A 23,128-nucleotide genomic window follows, 5' to 3' on the forward strand; every position below is an offset into this window, starting at 1 on the left:
AAAACGTGCTTCAGTTTTGCTTTCCTAACTGCTGAATGCATACATTGCATTTACAGGTATTTACGTTTGGTTTTGTGTTGTGAAAAAACGAGAACGAGACCCTGCAGCCTTTTCCCTTTCAGACTTGCTGTACTCCAGCAAAATTGTCACAGAATTCCCTTTAAAAACTCCTCTTGCTTTGCAGTCAGAAAAAGAAAAGTAAACACTAAACCCCCTGTGTTAAAAGCAAGTTGTCAGAAAACATAGCCTGACATTTGACCTCCGGCTTTGAAGCACTGCAAATGTGGATAGATACACATAGAATTTAAAGGCATCTTTATTTACTGCTCGGACTTTCCTGATCCACCTAAAATCGGCATGCAGCGACCCTCATTTGGTAACCCTGGCATACATAGGTATGCAGAGAAGAAGAGTTTAATTTAGTGCTTGTAGAGTTTGAAAGGGGCTATGCCATCATGTTGCCCCCTCGTCAATGGTAGTATGTAGAATATTGCACTCTGCACATCTGCATATATGGTTAACACCATTCTGTTCTATCATGTGCACTAGTTATAGAAGCCAGCATTTAAGTAAAGCGAGAATGCAATGTCATTGCATAGCTCCATAGTGTGAAGAAGTGATGATCCATGCTATAATCCAGAAAACCTAAAAGATGCTCCAAACTGTGACAAAAACGTTGGATTTACTTTGCATTGTAGTAATGTCTATATCTGTGTTGATTAGTATACTGCTTCATGTTGTCACTTTATTGATGTGGACATGTCACTGACATAGCATATCTGTATATGCGGGTAACATGGTACAGTTTTGCAGTTGTAGATTTCTGGTGACATTGTAAAGCACAAGGCCAAAGGCTGTGTGGTTTGTAAATGTCATCACTACTTTGAGCTGGAAATGTAGGCTAATATTGAACAGTTATACAGTTTTGTATTTTTTATATTACATGTTTAATTTGGGGTACTTAGCTTGCAAAAGCCATTTTCTTCAAAATGCACCTAACAATGGTCACTGACTGGAATCAGAATATTTTTCTATGTTGGTTTGTTTACCTTTTATGAATACATTGTTGATAATGTTTTGAGTAGTGGTACAAGTTAGTGTATTTATGTGATTCTGTGGGTGCAGAATTTAGGGTATCCCTATGGATCTAGCGTTTCTGCCACATACTTTGCAGATTTCACAAAAAATGTTGTTTCTACCCAGTGGTTGAAAATAATGGTGTAAAAGAATGCTGCCGCATAGTTAGTTTTTTGCCGCCTAATTTACACAGCCTTGCTACAAAATGTAATCCACTATGCCGTCCAATCCCAGTAGCCCTGAGAGTGGTGATGCTCGGCAGAGTTTAGAGGCTGTCAACATGATGCTGAAAACGATATTTCACGTGGAACTGTTTTCGTATTTCCCTGTGAGTTGTGGGGTTTTACACCCCCTCATTTTGTACAATAAGTATATACACCACATGCAAATAGTGCTGTGGTTTGAAAACCAGAGGGAGAGAGCAAGAGCATTCTTAATCACTACATAGCAGTAACAAATAGTTAAGCATGCAGTTTGTGGTTTTCGCTCAGGCTAGTACTTCCTCCAAATTCTCCAAGGAACGATCGTCAAGCAAAGCATGTTCTTATTTCTCACAACAGAAAACTTAATGGCACAAACAATATTCACGAAACAGTCCTTTAGGAATAATTAGAAATGCGCACTCTGGATTCAGGCACTGGATAGGATGTAAGACCGCACTCCTTTACGTGTCTGAAATTCGACTAACTTCACAAGACACCCTCTTGTCCGAGACACCAGTATATAATTTCAAACGCGACCAAGTTTCTGAATAAGTTTACCTTCAAAGTATCTGGCTTTATGCCAGAGGTGATGACAGTTTGTGGGTGTCATGTGGGCGTCCAGGCCCTTCCTGCCTCTCCGCCGTTTGTCATAACCTTGAGAAAAGAAGAATCATTTCCGTGCCAACAGAGTGTTCCATTTCATCATTTTCTTTACATTTTTTTTTCAATTACGGTTTCTTCCTCGGTTACCAACTTGCGTTGCACTTTTAGGGCCTGATTTATACTTTTTTTTAGCTCCGTGTTTACGTCATTTCTTGACGCAAAAGCGGCACAAACATAAAATTAAATTATATTTTGTAAGTTTGAACCGCTTTTGCGCCAGAAAATGTCGCAAGTGCGGCGCTATAAACGTATACATCAGGCCCTTAGTGTGTTGTTTGGAATCTCCCTTACTCTGGTGATGAAGCCGGCAATAAATACCCTCACAGTTGAGTGCGTACGTTCCAATGGCTCGAGTAGCATTACTCACGCATGCCCGTGCGCAGGCATATATGCATACATTCATGTAGGGATACCACCACCTGCACCAGCCACCCACCCTCTTCATCATCATCTGCCCAAATAAAAGTCTACCCACCATTGCATTCCCCCTTCTCTAAGTATGCCTTTTCACCCAAAGTGATTTTGACCTCTGAGATAGAACCCAATACCTACATTCACTTGTGTTTATGATTGTATCATGATATAAACGAATTTTAAAATGTTTACTGTAATCAAACTACAACGATGGTGCCTTTGATTGTAGGGTTGAGTAAATTACAGTAATGACTTGTAACTATTTTTTGGAACTGGCCTTAGTTTTGGCTAAACTGTCCAATAATGGAATCCGTATTCCTAGAAAGAATCCACACATTTCTCCAACCTATTTGGATGTTATACATAATGTTATGCGAGATAAAAAGGGGAGCTCTCAGCATCTGTCAAGATGCACATGTAGGCCATGTCTCTTTTGGTTCCTCTCGTCATAACGCGTGGACGTATAACTGATGTACTGGGCAGCTTGCCAAAAATACAGAAATATAAACAATTCATAGGAAGACGCAAAAAGCGACAAGGATCTATCTGCACAATGACTGACATGCAGATAATCTTCAGCAAACACTTGCCTATATGGAATATGTTTAGATTTGGAAACTTTAATCAGGTCGATATTTTCCACAGTAGAGATCTTTGAACACTTTTTCTTTTTGCGTGGACTGTTTTTGACTCACTTGTTTTGCACCGAATACTTTTGAGTTTGCATTTTCCCAGGGGGCCACACCTTGAAAGGGCAATTACACGTTTCCAATCTGTAGTAATAAGTAAAGCCATATGACCAGTCAATAGTGTAAACAATAGTGCCTTGAATCACCAGAGCAGCACTGCCAAAACTGGAGGCAATTAGGCCAAATGTACGAAAACATTTTCCCATAGACACAGAATGGATAAAACCCTTTGCTACATCTGGCCCTAAGTGTGGCTCTGCCATCTACCTTCAAAACCGGGAACTGGAGTAAAGATATGATCAGTTGTGTTTTTTGTTTTGAAACTGTTGACATACTACCAGCCTTCACAAGAAAAGGTTGCAGCAATGATGTAATAATTTGCAAAGTTGGCAGGGAAAGTTGCAAAACAGGATGGACATACAAACAATCCCTGGAACAGCGGTGCTGTTGTTAATTATCAGAAAGCCAGTGGTGGCGCGAGTGTTTGCTTTCATTCTAGTCTGTGTTTAGGTTTTGTCCTTGTTTGTACTTTACACATGCCGAATAAAAGGCTTTTTGTTTTCAGAGGCGGGGGAGTCAGATGCACCAGCAGATATTCCAAGTAAGCAAACTTTGTATTCACGTTGGCTGTTAATGGATTACAGTTGCACATTCTTTAATGGACTCTGTTAACATAAATTGGGGGAGGGACCAATGTTTTCTTTTTTTCCACCGTGACCAATTTCAGTATTAAATGAATGTCTCTCAAGTCCATTTCTTTAATGTCAAAGCTGATGTTTCTTCTTTCTTAAGTTGCTTTTTGTACTGACCATTTATTCGAAAGTAAACGCCATTCAAATGTGCTCCTCCCTTTATCCTTACCACCGTTTTTGATACAAAAATGCGACCATGGCCAAAAGGTAGGTCTAGTTTCACAAAAGCCAGGCTTAGTTTCACAAAAGCTGGGTTTAGTTTCACAAAAGCCAGGTTTAGTTTCACAAAAACCAGGTTTAGTTTTACAAAAGCTAGGTTTAGTTTCACAAAAGCCATGTTTAGTTTCACAAAAGCCAGGTTTAGTTTCACAAAAACCAGGTTTAGTTTTACAAAAGCTAGGTTTAGTTTCACAAAAGCCATGTTTAGTTTCATAAAAGCCAGGTTTAGTTTCACAAAAGCTAGGTTTAGTATTCCAAAATCCAGGTTTCGTTTCACAAAAAACAGGTTTAGTTTCACGAAAGCTAGGGTTATTTTCACAAAAGCCAGGTTTAGTTTCACCAAAGCCAGGTTTAGTTTCACCAGGGTACTAAATGTACCCTAAGTACATTTTCAAGGGTGGAAGAGAGGAGGGCAAAGATTGGCTCCACCCACACTGCTGGAATGCTAAAATTGTCCCCTCCTGTCAGGGAAGATGGGATCTCCAAGGGACACCTTTGAAGAAGCTTCACCGGTATTAGAACAGTGTTCTCGCCAGCTGCTGTCAGACTGTGCACCACCAGGGCAGTTGGCCGGAGGTGTTTCCAAACTGATTTGGGTCAAGGACATACACTTCTGCATTTAGCATCTCCGATGGACAGTTAAAGCATTGTAAATAAAAACAAGACATGATGTGCATGCAGGGCAGGGATACGTGAAGCTTTTGAAGAAATTATCCTTTTATTTTCATTATATAACTGATTTGAATAGTTGTAATAGATTATCTTCAAGACTGTACTATGTGAAAGTGGAGTAATCCATATTAAATTGAGAAAGCGAGCACGGTACGCGATTTTAAAAAACAAACGTAAAAAGCAATCAACAGAAATGATACCTATTAGGAGCGATGCAGTGCTAATAAAAATGTACCTATTGCAGATGCACATTATCACTTCTAGGAAAGTAAGGACACATTGTTGGGAAAGCATCTCTGACCCTAGGGTTGGCTGGAGGCCCCTACTCTAGATCTCAGAGATGTGTAAGTAACCAGGTGGCTGAAGACTTCCTAGAGCTGATGTTATAAAGACAATAAGGAGGATTTCGAGGGGCCATGGGAGAAGGGGTTAACTGAAGTGGAGCCCTAAGCTAGCCAGGAAATAGAACGGAACCGCACAGAGAAAGCCAGTGGTCTGGTTGGCATCCAGGAAGACATTCCTGTATCACATATCACTGGTTATCTCTTTTCGGTCAGATGTTGGAGTACATTTCTCTACCCCTTTCCTTTGATTCAAAGGATTCTCAGTCAGGCTGAGAAATAGAGACCGTCCAAGGTAAGCATGATTCTTATTGTTTAAGAGTTGGTCACACATGTCCAAGTAGTCAAATATAATACATGTGACAAATCAACAGGTCTCCTCTTGCAGAGGAAGCAATTTGAAAGTAGCCATTCAGATTCATTACATTTTGCTTTAAAAAAGGTTAGCAAAATGTCTCTTCTTATAGGGGAAGCATTCCTCGTTTAGCCTGTCTAATTCATTCCTTTTTGCCTTCAAACGCTTGTTACCTGAGAGATAATGTTATTCCTCTCAGGTAACATAACTCAGTGATTACATTTTTCAGAAGACTTTCGCGGAAGATTTTGGTGTAGACACATAAGGATGGTTGGCTGTTTTCTCCTGGCTGCTTTCCTAGAAATGTTCCTTCTCTTCCCCGATGCTCTGGTCTCATATTTCTCTCTGGACAGCGCTGTGAAGCGGCTGTTTCTTGTGGCAAGCTCTACATTTTAAATATACTGAGTAAATAATTAGTGTGTGATGGAAACTGTGGCCCACACTGAGCACTGCATCTGATAGTCTCTGTCTGAAGGGTGATGGACCTTCAGACACTTTGGATCCACCTGAATGAGGACAGCACTAGGGTGCAGGTGTCATACACCACAGTCCTACAGTACACTTGATCCTTACTTCATTCACGCTGTTGACTCACATTTTTGACAGTACACGGGTTAAACTATGTTAAACATCTTTAAAACAGATTATTTCACTGTCCTATCCCCATGTAACTCAATATAAATAACGTGTACACAGGCGCCCGCCTCTTTCACAACTGCATGCCTAGAACAAGCAAAGCCCATCAACACATCATCAGTGCAGACTACTCACATAGCTATTTGTAAAGCATGCTCTGCCATCAAAGATATGTTACACATACATTAATTCTCTGCCATCAAAGATATGTTACACATACACCAATTCCCTGCCATCAAAGATATGATACACATACATCAGTTCTCGATAAATAAACGTCTTTCTCTGGCATATTTACATCCTGATTTGATTTACTTCTTGGTTTGCCTTTTCTTCTTTTGCTTGTCTGTAGGTCATACAGCAGCTTTACCAGATAGAAGTGCACTGTAGTTCACCAGTAGCTTGCACAGGATGGATGTTTTCCATTTTCGTGGATACTGCATCCGGTCCCTTGTTGTTTGGTTCCACGTGTTACTTAGGCCCTCATTACAACCCTGGCGGTCGCTGACCACCAGGGCGACAGTGGCGCTAGTACCGCCAACAGGCTGGCGGTACTAGTCACGCTGCTGTAACATCGCCGGGACCGGCGGTATACCGCCATGGGGGTCCCGGCGGTATACCGCCATGGGGGTCCCGGCGGTATACCGCCATGGCGGTCCCGGCGGTCGCTAATCCGCCAGGGCAGAGCTGCAAGCAGGCGCTGCCCTGGGGATTTCGACTCCCCTTACTGCCAGTGTGTCACCATGGAAAGGCTGGCGGTAAGGGGACTCGGGGTGCCCCTGGGGGACCCATCGCGCATTTCACTGCCCGAATTTTGGGTAGTGAAATGCATGACGGGTGCCTCTGCACCCGCTGCACATCAGCATTGCCGCCAGCTCTATTACGAGCCGGCAGCAATGTTGATGTGACTTTTCCGCTGGGCCAGCGGATGGTAACACTGTTACCGTCCGCTGGCCCAGCGGAAAAGTCGTAATAGGGAGCCAGATATACCGCCAGCATGGCGATATTCTGGCACCCGCAGCCTTGGTGGACTTTCGGAAAGACTGCTGAGGTTGAAATGAGGACCTTAATGTCTGCTGCACAATTGCTCAGCAGTCCACCAGCAGCATCTATGCATGCCAGCACGACCATTAAAATAGATGATGGACTGACTTGTATTAAGCCACAAAATCACTACTCGATAATTCCACTTAAATGCCATCATTTCCACTGCGTCCTGTGCCAGGTGGAGGCATTTCAGTGTAGTAGAGTCACCACAGCGTTGATCAAAGGGGAGTTGTTTGTTGTTTTAGCCAGTCTTCCTTCTGCCACTCCGGTTTCTGTCCTCTTGCAGATAATTATGATACATGGTATGGCACCTTGTACTGAAGATGTGCTGTCTCTAAGCACTTTAAATGAGACATGTTAATATTACCAAATTTAATTTTACTGGGTTTACTTTGTGGCTGTGTGCCAGAGCAGATATCAATATTGAGTACATAACTTTCTCAAGACATATTTTATGCTGCCTGTTGCCTAAACTTGACTAACTACCCCTTACTAGCTATTTCTGGCCAGGTATTGGTCAGTACCAACACCTTTTTTTATATTTCCTCAAATCACTGGTTGCCTCACCTGTGGACCATTTCTTGTATCTTACCTAGCTCTTACGTCGACCTTCCCTTTTTGCTAATTTATGTATTAAATACATGTCAATAGTTTTAGGTACAAAGTGAGTGCAGCCTCACCTGTATATTCTGAAACATAGCTGAAAGTCACCATTTGTAATATGATCTCCGAAAACTACAAAATCTTCATTAGCCATACGACTTTCGGCAGTGAGACAGCACTTAAGTTTCTCCTCTCTTCCTCATATATATTCTATTTTACACTTTATTATATTCTATGTAAAACACTTTTCAAAATGACTCAGTCTTGAGATGCTTCTTGAGTATCAGTCAAAAACATTTTATTTCTGTTTATAAGAGAAATAAATCATACAGGCACAAAATATATGTACAACAGTAAACCAATAAGTTAATCTAAAAAGCCAAGTACATCAATTAAAATTTCATCAATACAAGAAGAGGCTAACACTGTACATACATAATTCATGCAAAATAACAGTTAAGATTATTATAAGTTCATCGACAGCCTCAACAGCCTCAAACTAACAGCCTCCCTAAAGAAGCTCGCCATAGAAAACGAAATATGCTCTATGGGCAGTATTTGCAAAAATATAAGAACTAGTCTGACTTGGTTAAAATCTAAACCCTATTGCAGAGGGACTATATATTTGGCCCTCAAATGCACACACAACCTGCAAAATAGAATACAATACAACATGTCCTGCGTTGAGACAATATCACACTAGCAGGGAGCCAAGCTACCAGCCTGATGTTAACCTCTGTGTTAACCTCTAAGAACCGCGAGTAAGCTATGTACCAGGTTTAGCCCGAATTTGATTAGCGGATACCGATGATTTATACTGTGTAGATTTTAAACTGGCATGTGATCATACTGGATTTCAAAAGCTGCTCTGGCGTACTCCTATTTTTTTATGTAGGCAAGAAAATTGTATTTAGTCCACTTCAAACCTGATTTTATAATACTTTCTGAGTTTTCAAATAAACCTGGTCGGCCAAGAGTGAAAAAAGTAGATTTGACATAGCTCAACCATCGAATCCGATATGGCCCATCCAATTTCAATCAGTCCTTTATGACGGCTTATTGAGCAGAGGGCCGCTAGATGCCCAAATGGAGAGCCATCTACGTAAGGGGAAAAAAGCGAGAGCATCATAAACATAACAACTCTAAATTCCTAGTGAACTACATATGCTGAAATGCTGTGGGGAAGGGACAAAGGAAATCCAAGAAATGTGTTCTCTACAGTTTGTAGAGTTGAGGTGTCCTCATAACCCCGGATATTGCTCCTGTAAGCAGCAGCTCATAAACATTTGGCATGGTAAATTTTTCTGTAGTTGATAGTGGTTTGTTACCCAACCCAGAGGCAAAAACAAAGATTTCGGAGATAGACTTAGTCAACAAGTGTTTCTTAGAGGTTAAAAGCGTACTCCACCATCCTTGCAGGCCAAACAGAACCCCCAAATAGGAACACACTAGTAATTTCACAGCCTGAGATGATATTTTGAAATAATTTCGTCAACTTAGGACCTGCAAACATTATATGTGACATCTTAAAATAAATAGATGAATCCAAAGAGGTCATAAATGCCACAAAGGAATGGACTAGATGTTTCAGACCAGGAGAGGTACAGGCTAGAAAAACAGCGTAACTGGCATAGAGAAGCGCCAGAATGAGTCTATCACCCTCTTGAAGCACTGCTTGGTTATATTCAACTCTCCTTCAGAATGAGGGAGACAGCGTTTACATGCAATCTGATTCATGGGTTAACAGTATGTGCAGGAATCACCGTTCCTTATTCTTGTCTTTCTAACTAGGAGTTGGATGAATAGGATGAACACTTTTGAAGAAATATAGTGTCCCTTTTGGGTACCAAGTGTGGTGATATTGAGTCTTGTCTTCTTCATTTGTAATGACTGCCCAAGCCTGAGAGCCTTAGTGCAAATACGCTGTTGACCTGATCGAACAGTGTTGACCTGAAAAACACACATTATCAAAAGTAAGAAACAAATATAGCCCGATTGGATGCTTTTCATGAATCCAGATATAAAATCTCTATTTGAATTGTCTTTACTCAGGTTGGCTCCCTCATGTAGAAAATTGGTATTAGTGTCAGGGAGGTCCTCAGGTTCCTGTGATTGAAAGAAAGTGGTAACACAAGGGGTTACTTGGATCACTGATATCTTAGTGAAGTTTTTAAGAATATTCAGAAGTGCAAGTGGCTGAAATGTTCTGCAGGCATAAATGATCTATGTACGTTTTTTGGAAGATCGCAATTGTTCTATGGAAAAAAGTTTGGGATATAATTCCTCCCCGCAAAAAACATTGTTATCAACCTGACCTGTGTGTTTGCTATTAAGTAACTGCTCAATAACCTTCCTTGCCTTCTCTGGTGAAATGCTCACCACCAACTTTATTTTTCTTACTCTTCCTGCTGCGAAATCTTAAAATCCTCCGAAAAATATTTTTGGGGAGGATAATGTGACATTATTTACCCTATGCATTGTTTTGTAACGCATACAAAAAGTCTCCACTTAACTTATATGTTAGAAACTGACTCGACACAGGATCTTTAAGATACTGTTCTTATTATATTTCTTTCCTTGCTGACCAAGGCCGAAAGAGTGCAGCATGTTCTAATTCTTCATATGCCTTCTCTCAAAATTACCACTGATTAACCACTTCCTTTTGGCGATACCAATATTTTAAATCTCCCTATTTAGATCATGACTCTTGAGGTCCTCTAAATAGTGATTCTTCTTCAGCCTGCTTCCCTGAGCTGAAAACAACAATAATCTCTCTTCGGTGTGACTTCTGAAGCATTCCAGACTATGGCCTCTCCTGAGAGACGCTCTAGGGCATGGACAAATTGGGCTCTGGCCCAGCACCCCAGCCTTTCAGGGGGCCCCCTGATCGCGAAAACTCTGTTCTGCCTGGATGCGCCTGAATAATCCTTCAATGTATTGTTTTAAATACCGTTTTTTCTTAAATGTATTTTAAATGTATTTTCAATTTGGAGATGTATGAGAGTCTGTTACCAACATTTCACAGAGAAATGTTGTGTTTATGTTTTATGCAATATTTTAAATAAAAACAGGAACTCACATATGAGAATGGGGCGGGGGGTGTAACATTAGTTGCAGAAATATTAGTTAGCTGCTGCTGTGTTACAGTATTGAAAACACACGGCACTATCCCCGAATATTAGACGTAAACACATTTAAAATTTGGACGAGTGTGCCTGTGCATTGTCAGTGACCTGGCCAAAGGGCATAAAAGAGCTGAAATTGGATTATGAATTCAAAGCTGTTCCGAATTGGGACCCCCAAAAGAAGTTTGGACCAGGACCCCAAATCCTGAAGATGGCTCTGCCTCTCCTGCAGTTTCTGCATATACTTCAAAAAACATGTTTATTGCTTGACTTGTGCCATCTTCAAATACAGCATCCAAAAAATCATATTTTCTAACCTTGACTTCTAACACTTGAAAATTGTTAAACTCTTCGGCATTAAGAATCGTTCCATACAGTAAAACACTTTGGTCCAGATTTAAGAGGGCCTTGCACCATATATCATCACACTAGCATCCTTTTTTTATGCTAATGTGGCGATATTATGGCAAAAATGCCACACCATATTTACAAGGTGGCAAAATGCATGCATCGCACCACTTGGTAACCCCTTGCGCCACATTATGCTTGCGGCAGGCATAATGTATGCCAGGGGGACGTTCCCTCGTTAGGGGGGGGGCAGAAAAAAATGGCACAATGAAATCTAATTTTAGCAGCATTTTTTAACGCCGGCTCTGATCAGGCATTATAAGGAGGCACACTATTTATTAATATGGGCATCTATGTACTTTGCAGTACTAGTGCCAACATTTGTGACGCTAGTCCTGCAAAGTACATCAATTGCTTAAAAACTGTTGACCATATTGCCGCTACCCTGCGCCATGGTGCGCTGTGTTTTATATACGGCGCACACATGGTGGCTCAGGTGGGCGCTAGAAAAGTGGCGTTGCATTGGATGCAGCACCACTTTTCTTAAAAATGCCCCTAACACTTCAGTAAAACTAAGGCAGGTTAGTGCTCATCCCTGATTGGAACATAGATGCTGAAAGAATAAACAAGCCTGCAACCATTTTGACTTGAGCCACTACCCATGTACCCTTGGCATCACACCCCAATTGCCATGTTTTTCATTTAAGATTGCTATCACCCATCAAAAAAATTATTCTATTGTATTTGGGTGTTTTACATATAAATCTCCCATAAGGAGTTTGTTCAAAAATATTATGGCTCTGTTCTGTTCTCTTAACCAAGCTATGGTCAGATTACTGTTATTTGGCTTATTCAGTTCATTCCCATTTAAACTGGTGAGTTTCAAATTGTTTTTGTTCTTGGGATGTCGTTCCAGTAGTCAAATAAAAGACCTTCCAAATCACGTACCCCAAAGCATCCTAACTGAGGACCATGGCCTTGTAATTCTTCATCTTTGTCCAACTCATTTCCTCCCTCCTACAGCTATTTTTCCTCCTTTCCTCCATTTACATTATAGCTTTGTTACTCAGAGCTTCACTGAGAACCAAAAACATCACAACTATAAAACAATTATGTAAACATTCATACACACAACAAATGGTTCACACAAGAGGAACTTGTAAATCCATCTTCATTCACTGGCAACAAATGGATGAGATTGGGCTTGAGAAATTGAGCCGATGCATTTTTGTCAGAACTTCCAGCTTCAAAAGTTTAAGGTGCAATGTATTGCCAGTAGCTCCAGATTGTATTGATGACATACTCCCAGTAAAGAATTTAGTCATCATACTTTTAGATTATAGGCGGAATGATTGCTGTACCTGCTAGCCACAGCAGCCCCAACACACATGATGCAACCCATCTCTTCCAAAATTGACAACGCTTTTTGTGCTTCCATGTGTATGGCTACCCCCTACTCAGCACATGCATCCTTGAATTTGTCACTCAAAATGTCATTTGAGAAAGTTAAGTACATGGATGTTGGTAATTGGATGCTGAGAAGGTCTATTGAGTCTGATTGCTCAAGGATAGGGTGACTCCTTCCAGTACCCAAGGTTCAACCCTGGGAAATGTGTCAATGGTCTCCTTTATAGGTTCCCATTTAGGAGAAAAACAAAAGGGTAATGTCGTAGCTCTTGATTTAAAATGAAGATCTATATTGACGTTATTAGCAAGGCATCAAACTCCCTTTGATATAAGGGGGGGGGGATAGCCAAGCAAGCGTATTGATATGATTTTCCAGTAGAAGTTCTAAATACTAGAATAAAAAATCAGGGACAACAATAAAATTAAGGGCTGAAGAATGTGGCAATAAATAAATAGCAAAAGTGTTGTGATGCAGTTAAACATGCCTGCTTATATACGAGTCCAACAGGAACTGACATCACAGGAAAAGGCTAGAACTCATCTTGGACTGTAAATCTCGGATAACATTCTATGGCCAGACCATCAGCTTGTAAAGGACATTTTATAATGATTGACTATGCCCCTTTCCTGCAACTCGTAGATTCGTGTTGGCACATAAAGATGAATGCCAAGAATGCAACACTTAATGAGGGCAATATATTCCTTCCCTTCCCTGCCCTTCCCGGCAGTATTATCTATGCTCCACTGGTCACTGTGCATATTACCTTTATGGGCATTGAAGTTCCAAATATATCAATCCAGTTATTTTGTCTGCTTTATTGATCATTAGCCATATACTAATGTGTAAGATGTGGTGCACACTATACACCTCCTCAAGTTTGAACTATTAGCAGTTTGACTGCTTTGTCTGAAATGTATATCGTCTTAGTCTATTTGCTTCTCTTGGTATTACTAACTATTGCATTAGATATGCTATTGTATAGACCACCTGAGCAGGCTTTGTTAGTTTTCAATTAAAACATACAACACATAGTTACATGTGAAAATGACTAATTAAAACAATAAACCCTAAAGGTTTAAAAGCAAGGTTTATTAAACATTTGTAGGACGTGTTAGTGGAATCAAATCACACAGCCTGCCGAATTCAAATCAATATATTTCAGATCAGCTCAGGATCAAGTTACTGGTGTGTCACCTAATCATGTGGCAACATTGCTGCCAAGCTAATATTACATTCAAATCCACATAGATGGATTGTATAATATCTAGAATTACTTTTGCAAAAATCTTTCCATAATACATTTTCAATACAAGTTGGTAAAATCTTATGGTGGTTTCCTCAAATGTTCTTGTTAGCCTATTATTGTTAGTTTTAAAAATGTACAATATTCATACTTGTGTCTCATTACACAAGCACCTCTTTATGCAAGAATATACACATAAAACTAATAGATAGCAGAATAAGAAGCCTGAAATACTTTCTTGTTCTATTGTATACTGTAAATGAGTGAGATGTTTGTACTCCAAAGAAAATTACATAGATAGAGATACTCACTGTTCCCAAAAGTAAGCAACCACGTGCACGAATAGCAGTCTACAAGTGTTTTTATGAAACACATTTATTGTTTTCTTAAAAACTACATTCGTAGCTTTTTAACAGCTATTCTTGAAATGTATGCCTGCCACTGAACTCTGCAAATATTTTCAATGCTCACCACGATGCCCCAAAAATGTAAACTTAGGTTTGAGAAAGTGGCTTCTTTACCACATTTTCAGATGGAATATCCACTTAGAGAACACTTGAGACAGTCCATTAGCTCACTGCCCTCACAAAGTGTCATGAGAAATTGATCACAAATTGTAAAATTGGTTAGAAACTGCTGGCCCAAAGCTTCCTGCCAAAGCTGTATGACCCATCACCCAATCCCAAGCAGAGTGATCCCCTGGATCCTCCACCTGTGCCACGATGGAACACCTGCAGTACCTTTTGTGCCCGTAAGTGCATTTGTGTACTCAGCCGGGGACAACCAACCAAGGCACACCTGGTAGGTGTTGACAGTGGCGCAGTTGGAAGGCTGCTCCTGGTCCCAGTCAGAAGACCTTCCGCTGCTGTGTAGCTGGTTAATCGGGAGGGATTTCTCTTCACCTCTTATCGTGCATGAAACAATTCTCATGGGGATCCACATGTCAGGACTTCCTTGATGGTTGATGAAGCAGTCACTGAGCCACCCAACTGAAGCTCAGAGGACAAACCCCCTCAGCACCTTGAGACCCTTACAGGTGAGTAGTTGTGCTCCACAAATCCTTGATTTGATTTGATCCAGTACCACTACAGTCTTTTGAGACCATAAAGCATGCATAAATAATGCTGCCATTATTAAATGAGGTTTATTTGATCCACATTGAAATTTATTGAGTCAGGGAATGTGAGATGTTAAATACCGGTGTACGTAATGTATAGTTGGAGCTTCTCGTGTCAGATGATCTCAAAGTAAAAAAACAACACCAATGACAGCAGTGTAACAAGACAGAGATGGATATTTGCGTATATGGGAAGAGCCATAACCAGCAGTACACGGTGGGTGTATAACTGCTGCATACACCATGGGTGAGATCTGTGGCTACCTATGAAGGACACCTGTTCCTGCAGCAGCCTTTCTCTAATTCTACTTGCAAAACGCATTGATGTATCACCGTGAGTGGTAAACACACCAATCAGTGAAAACAAATATATTATATACCATGCTATCAAAGCTCACCCAACCCAATTTACCTCTAGGCCAGAGGTCTTCAAACTGGGGGACGGGCCCCCCTAAAGGGGCCTCAAGTGATCCCAGGGATGGCCCCAGACCCTGGCCAAAAGAAGCATTATTCAGATAATAGTGCTTTGTTTTAAGCAGAAGCATGTTATTGCATTTTTAAAAAGGTAACAGTACTTAACTGCAATGTTTAAATAGGCCTACACATATTTAAACATTGCCATCTTTATAAAATAATTGTGAAAAATTCTGAGAGGGGGGGCCAATGATTTTTATTTATCAACGGGGGGCGCAGCATTATAAAGTTTGGATACCACTGCTCTAGGTGGTGTGTGAGACATGCAGAGGCACTACCACCTAGCAGTTTAAATGATTTTAAACTGAATAATCTTAGTAAGAATATGAAAACATTAATAATAACCCAGGTGCCAACAGGCATACATGTAAGGAACTTTTTAACTTTTAACTATCGTGTCAATAAAAATGCGTAATATCTGTGCTCTCTAATTAGATAAATGAAAACTCCCTTAAACTGTTGCTTATTATTACAGTTTTCTTATACTTGTTACCACAATACGCCGATAAATAAACCACTCACTTCAACAAGTGAATGACAACATTCTCATTTTCAGTTCAAGATTAAACCAGTTTATTTGCAGACTCCCGAGTGTCAGAAATTGTAGTTCAATTTCGTTCTTTGATATAAACAAACAGATTGTTCAAAATACCTTTTGTCTTTCATGGGTTGCTGCAACTGGTATTGGTTTCCTGGAACAATATTAAGGCATCCAGTTCTGTTTTTACGTTAACATGTTTTTGGCTGCAGTGTGCACCTGAAAATAGTAACAAAATGAGTCATTTTATTTTGTTTGCTATGGCAGAGGGGGGCTGATTTGTCTTTCAAAAAGCTGTGCCAATTTAAAAAAAAAACCTGAATCAAATGAATGTAAAAAAACAAGCCTAGAGTTTCCTTTCCTTTGGTTTGGTTTGCCTTTCTGTCTCATGTGGTTTTCATGATTTACGGGCAACATGAGCAGCTTCACAGGTTTCCTCTCCCGAGTTGTCAGCTGATAAATCTGGACTTCTTGCTAAATGTATTTCAGCTTCGAAAAAGTTTCCCGGAGCATGGCTTTATTGTCTTAGCTTCTTGAGGGAAAGATTTCTGTTAATTAGGAAGCAGCCTTCAGATACATGTCTTTTTGGCTGGCTGGTTTGCTCTCCTCTTGAGTTTCCCCTTCATCAATATCGGTTACTTTGCCAACGTCCTTTACATTAATGTTCTTTGTTCACTTTTAATGCAACATACTTTTTTGGCGCTCCTAAATCCCCTCCCCATGAACATATCCGCTAATTCCCTCACTACTACTCATAGTTCACTCACAGTCAGGTCTGTGATCTTTGCAGCAGGCACATTAGCCCTCTGTGCTACTTTATGATGAATCAATTCGGCCACGAGACAAAACTCCCTCTCCAGCAGGAACATAAATCACAGGGTTATCTTGACATTTTTATTGTTGCCTGAATAATTCTGGACACAGGACTCTGCGGCACCTGCTTTTAATCCCAAAAGTTTTTTTTAAACACAGCGCCCACTTCAGGTCAGCTCCCGGTGCGGCTGCACCACTCGCACCGTCCTAAAGCCGGTGCTGATCAGACCACTACTAGTCTCAGACGGAATCCTAACAGATGCTCAGACTAGAGTACGTATTGCAAATGCATAATTCTCAGTACTGGAGGCCTTGTGCATGAAGTACTAGTAACCATGCGTTCTTGTATGTTACAGATTGTGTTGTTAATTTCATTTAAAAGATATTCATGTAGAGCTGTTGCACCTTGAAGTGTGACAGAGCACGATACATACTGACATTGTGAGGATAGGTCAATTTACTTGAGAGACTGGAATGTGATCAGCAGCAGTGTGTCATGAAAAATGCATACAGTAGCAACCCTGGAAAACACCTCTAAACTGGATGGAGATACACTGAGGGTTCTCTTAAGGTGTTTTGCATCAGACTATTTTTCAGAAAAAAATGTAGGGTTAGATTTTCAGTCTCTAGGTCATTTTATTTTGCCATGCATGGTCCACTTTAGTCCTCAGATTCTTTCAGCTTGTCAGAAATATCTGGAGGATTAACGGGACAAGCACGTGATAGACCCTGTTGTGTCCCAAGAAGAAGATGGTTAGAGATATGAATGTCTTAATTATGACTTTTGTGTTTGTCAGTTTGATGTTTAGTGTATGCAGATCTGTGACCAAGTCATTTCTGTAACTTGACAGCTTCATTGAACTATTCCTCTGGGAGAGTGTGGCTTTGCAGGAAGGACATTGTAATACCCGATGGCTATTTACCATCACCTCCCTTACATTTATAGGAACAAAAATTAAATTTTCAATGCAGTAACTAAGCTGGATATTGTTAAACTTCAGATAACGTAGGAAATATCGAGATTTATTGATAAAGGAATTCAAAACACTAACTGCGATCTAACACTTAAAAACAGCTAATTAAGCGAAAGTAAGTGAAATAAACATGTATAATGATTGTTTTTCCAGATGGCGACTTAAAAAATACTTCAGCTGAAGACTCTTCCACGACAGGTGAGTAATGTAGAATGACCAAGTGCATTAATTGGTAACATTTGTGATTTTACACTTGAGAAGCCTGGGAAATAAGTTGTGAGATAGTAGATATATTATATTACTTATATTGATTTTGAAAGTTGAAACTGAATAGAATATGAACATTTTGTCCTTGAAAACGTTAAGACCTTCAGTATGAGTGGCCAAGTGAATGGCAGTATTTTCTCAATCCCTTAGGTTACCAGTACAGGGGGTTCTGATAAATACTCAGGGGGGGGGAATCAAAGCCAACAAGTTTGACCCTAAAGGTCCACTAAGAAATGAGGAATTACCTGGAATATTGTAATTCTGGGTCAGAATCCCCCAATAATTCTACATTTTGAGCCAGATTTTCAATTGAAGATTAATCTCGGATGAAATGATAACCTCTGCGGCGTTCCCGCCGAGTTGATAATTCTGATGAGGTCTTTGTAATGAAAGGCCTAGTGTCTCTTACTGAATCTAATTTAACATGACTGAAGACTAAAACAAAGGTAAACAAGCATTTGCAATGCAGTGGGTCTCGCATGTGCTCGAGTTGGAGCTATTAGAATTGTAAATTCCTAACTGGACTTTTCTTGCCACATAAATTGAAAAGGAAAAGTAAAACAGTTGACATAAGCAAGCCAATTCAAAGTGCTACAGCGCCGATGAGCTTGAGCTCAAAGGAGAGACACAAAAGAAAAAGAAGTTGGCTTGCAGTCAAATGAAGAGGCAAATGTCCAATTATCCATTTAAGAGGGTCAGTGTCTGCGGCGGTAACATACCTGCCCCAAGGAAGGACAAATGTAAAACATTTACCAATGATAACAGTATTTTTGAAAGGCAAACCCATGAACGAGTGATAGTGGTGGGCGTGCAGTGGGCTAGGTTAAAAGCCCACAGATAGATTACAACACGTCAGAGCGCGTGCGGGCTCGACCTAAAAAAAGAACCATGACATGGTCAAAGTTGGCTAACTGCTGCATCATAGCTTTCTTTTTCTTTACTTTAAGCTAGGCTGGTGTGCAACATCTCTAACAAAGCATTTACAAAAGCAATAGATCTTGCTTTCGCTAGACCTATAGGCTTTGCAGCGCTTGATTTAGGAGATTTTTAAACTAGTGCCAGTGTATTGCCAGTCTCAAGAGTGACATATCGGAAGATAAGGGCTAAACCCTAAAGCATTTATTTAATAGTGGATCATGGAGGTTTTACAGAGAAGCCACAGACAAGCTTAGCTATTGCTGCAGTTCTAGCCTTTTAAAACAGAATCCACATTATCTGAGAAACCACAATATGGGACTTCTGATTCTCAGGGGTCAACTACCCTGTCATGTACGTTTTGATTATTCTAATGAGGCTACTGGATTTGGGCAGCAGAATCACCTGAGTTGTGGGGTACTAGGTACAAGTCCACACCATGTGGCACTTGTCGGCCTAATTCAGGTTTTACGGCTAACTAGCAGTGCCTCATCTCTGCCCAAGAACTGGGATGATTGTGGCAACCAGGTGCATGACAAGACAGACCCTTTGGGGAATCGTGGTCGATCAGATCTCACCCCTTTCTCTCAGTCACGTTAGTCTCACACAGTTTAGCTTAGGTTAGTGTAGTACAGGAGCTTGTAGCATGGCTATCTGAAGGCCTCCCAGTGCTAGAGCAGAAGCAGAATGACAAGGAGGCAACTTATGCTGTGAACAGAAGGGTCTTCAGATTCTTACGGAAGGAAATTTCTTGATTATCCTGGTGGAGCTTCAAGGGAAGGGAATTCCATAGATTTTAGGCTCATAATGCTACAGATCGAACTTCCTATCTTGCTTTCTTAATCCGTGGAACATTAATTAGGAGGCTGTAGAGGATCTAAGAGCCCTTTGAGGGATGTAGGGTGTTGCAATCTGTTTAAAGAAGGCCGGATCCTTATTATGCCGAGCTCTGTGCAAAGTGCAGAGAGCCTTGAAGTTGATCCGTTGTTCCACAAGCAGCCAGTGAAGGGAAACTAAAGCAGGTTTTGCGGACAGGTGTATGGGAATCTTTATAAGTAGGAGTGCTGCGGCGTTCTGCACCACCTGAAGTCTTTTTAGTACATATTGAGTTGAACTCAGATAGTGGACATTTCCATAGTTCAGGTGCAAAATTATGAGAGCCTGAGTGATTAATCTTTTGGCTTGAAAAGGAAGTATCTTAAATACTTTTCTAAGAAGTCTTAATAGACTAAAACAAGTGCCTGCCAGCTTTTTAGATTGATAGCCTATAGTCAGGTGGGATTCCAGCCAAAAACCCATGGACTTTATGTTGTCTCTTGGTGGATGCAAGACTTCCAACCCATAAGGGAGCAGAAAAGGGGATCTGAGTGGGCCAGCATGACCTTTGTTTTTTCTTCGTTCATCTTAGATTTACAGCTGGCCATACATCTAGATACTGCTTGAAAACAGGGTGTCAGGTTGGGCTGACCTGTCTTAAAGATGGTTGAGAATGAGAAGACCAGCTGTGTATCGTCAGCATAGGAAACCATTGGCAAGTCGTAAGGTTCCAGAATCTAAGCCAGAGAGGACATATAGCTATTAAAAAACGGGCTGAGAGAGGAGCCCTGGGGCACACCACAGCTGAGAGGAATTCTGTTGGAAACTTGAAAGGTTCTAGCCCTCAAAAAGGAGGAGACCCGCCCCTTGATGCCTGCATGGAAAATTCTATGAAGCAGAATGTTATGATCTACGGTGTCAAAAGCAGAACTTAGGTCCAATAGAATGATGGCAGAAGCACCCCCTAAATCTAGTCATCATCGAACATCTTCAACTTCTGCTAGGAGGACAGTGTGGATACTATTTTGGGGTCTGAAGCACATTTGAGTATGATGAAGGATCTGTGTTTTTCAAGAAAACCTAACATTTGTCTATTGACACGTTTGTCACTCAGTTTAGCTACTACAGGCAAGAGAGAAATTGGCCTATAGTTACTCAATAGGGCTGTATCTAGATGAGACTTTTTAAGTAAAGGTTTAATAATAGCATGTTTCCAATGTGATGTAATAAGTCCTATTATTAGAGGCTTGTTAAGGGCCTTAATCAGAGCAGCGGCAATCATGTCTGAACCTAAAGCCAAAATGTGAGGAGGGGCAGGGTCCAGTGAAGATCCTGATTTTATAATGTGTTTCAAGTTTGTTACTCATTCTTCCGTAAGGGGCAAAAAATCTAATAGAGGATCTCTGGAGTTTAGAACCTGAGCCTTGCCTGCAAGGTCGTCATTCTGGGTGGTCATATCTGGAAAAGCTAAATAGATGTCTAGAATTTTCTTTTGAAAGTAAGAGGGCAAAATATTGCTATGCTCCTTGGAGGCTTCAGTGAGATCGTTGTGACCAGGCACTTGAAGGATTTCTTTAACTATTGAGAAGATTTCTTTGGGAGAGTTGGCGGACTGATATATTTTTGGAGGCATAATATAATGACTGTGTGGCTTTAGTTTCTGTATGGAAGTGTCTAATTGTTTTCCTATATTGGTTTTCTGTGGACATATCGTAGGTTTTCCTCCACTTTATTTCAAGGCGTTTACACTCCTTTTTTAGCAGCAATAGCTGAGGAGTGAACCATGGTGATTTTTTTATGGCCTGCACCTCAGGTGATAGCCTTTATTGGTAGTACAGAGTCTAAGGATGAGAAAATCCATTTATTGAATTTGTCTGCTGAACCTAGTGCCAGGTGTAGGTAGGAAAAAAATAGCGAGTCGGAAATTGCAATTCAATGCGAATCGCAATTTCCGACTCGCAAAATGGGATCCAAGAAAAAAGTGCAACACCAATTTGCGACTCGAAATGATGTTGCACCGCATTTTGCGAGTTCGCTTCTAGCGAGGTCGCTTTTTGCGACCTCGCTAAAAGCAAGCTCGCAATTTGCGAGTAGGGTGTCGCAAAATGCGACTGGCCCGCAAATTGCCTGCAGGTGCAGCACAACAGTTTGGAAATTCACTTCCTGGCTCTTGGTGATGACATCAGAACCAGAAAGTCATCAAATACACCTGGAGGAGGGAGGACCACACCCTTTCCAAACTTCTGTGCAGCACCCAGGAGAGAGGACCTGCTGCTACAATGGCGGAAACAGGCAGTGCTGGGAGAAGAAGAAAACTGAAGTTTTCTGACAAAGAACTGGAGGTGCTCACAGAGGAATGCTGCCAGCACCACGACCAGCTGTTTAGGAAAGCAGCCCTGAGTGTCCCAGACACAGGAAAAAAAGAAGATTTGGCAGCATATCCAGGACCGGATTAATGCCATAGGGGTGAGCCACCGTACCCTGGAGGAAATCAAGAAAAGGTGGTATGACCTGCACTCCAGGACAAAGGAGAGGGTAGCAGGGCGGGTCAGAGAAATGAGGGGCACCGGAGGAGGCCCATCCACCGTCCTACCACTCACAGCCATGGAAGCAATGGTGGAGCAGACCCTGGAGCCTGAGGCCGTACTTGGAATGGGAGAAGTGGACAGTTCTGCGCCAGGGACATCCAAAAGTGAGTACCATGAGATATGCATTCACACCTACAAATGCTGTATCCATACTCTCCCAGTACACAGCAGCAGGCACAACCAGCCTAGCTCCTTGCCAGTCTAGAAACCACTAGAATAGTGCATTATGGGCAGTGTAGTACAGTAGTCAGCATATAGGCAAATGTTTATTATGAGGCATAAAACAGATGTGAGAGACTGACAGTGTATTCCCTATGTCCCACAGGTCTCCCACAAGACACCCCCAGCAGCGACAACAGGCAGGGAGGAGACAGCGGGCCAGAGACAGTGCAGGAGGCTGCAGCAGAAATTCCTGGGCCCAGCAGGACACCACCAGAGTCCTCTCAGGAACAAGAGCAGGAAATGGGGGAAGCTCACATGACCCCTGGCCCCAGCCCCACAGCAAGTCGTCCAGAGCCAGCAGCACGACAAAGGCGCAGACACAGACGCCGAGTTCTGGCGGTGCTCCAGGAGGAGATAGGGGAGGCAGCAATTTCAGGAATAGAGGCATCCCTCCTTAACGGTCAGCGCCTGCAAAACAGACAATTGAGGTCAATATCAAGTACATTGCACAGAATGGAGAGCAACATGACCGCTGGTCTGGCTGAAGTGAACACGCAGGTAACTAGACTGAATGAAAATGTGGGGATCTCACCCAGGCCATCTGCCAACTTGTGACGGAACTGGTGGCAGACAGAGAGAGCGCGAGGTGCAGGGAGTGCCACACAGTGGCACACTTCGACTGCATGTCAGCTGCAATTGGGCGTCTTGCAACAAACACTACTGGCCTGT

General features: G+C 41.4%; 1 protein-coding gene across 2 annotated transcripts in view; it reads left to right on the plus strand.

Moving 5' to 3' along the window:
- Nucleotides 1-23,128, plus strand: part of LOC138265492 (uncharacterized) — a 190,035-nt gene that overhangs the window by 39,613 nt on the left and 127,294 nt on the right. Inside the window, exons 5-6 of one of the 2 annotated variants that reach the window (XM_069213259.1) lie at nt 3,612-3,647; nt 17,805-17,849. In XM_069213259.1, coding sequence (XP_069069360.1) covers nt 3,612-3,647; nt 17,805-17,849 — 81 coding nt within the window. The remainder of the gene's footprint in view (nt 1-3,611; nt 3,648-17,804; nt 17,850-23,128) is intronic. The other variant, XM_069213258.1, reaches the window with a different exon arrangement.

Source organism: Pleurodeles waltl, chromosome 11 (assembly GCF_031143425.1).
Source record: "Pleurodeles waltl isolate 20211129_DDA chromosome 11, aPleWal1.hap1.20221129, whole genome shotgun sequence".
NCBI classification, from domain to species: Eukaryota; Metazoa; Chordata; class Amphibia; order Caudata; family Salamandridae; genus Pleurodeles; species Pleurodeles waltl.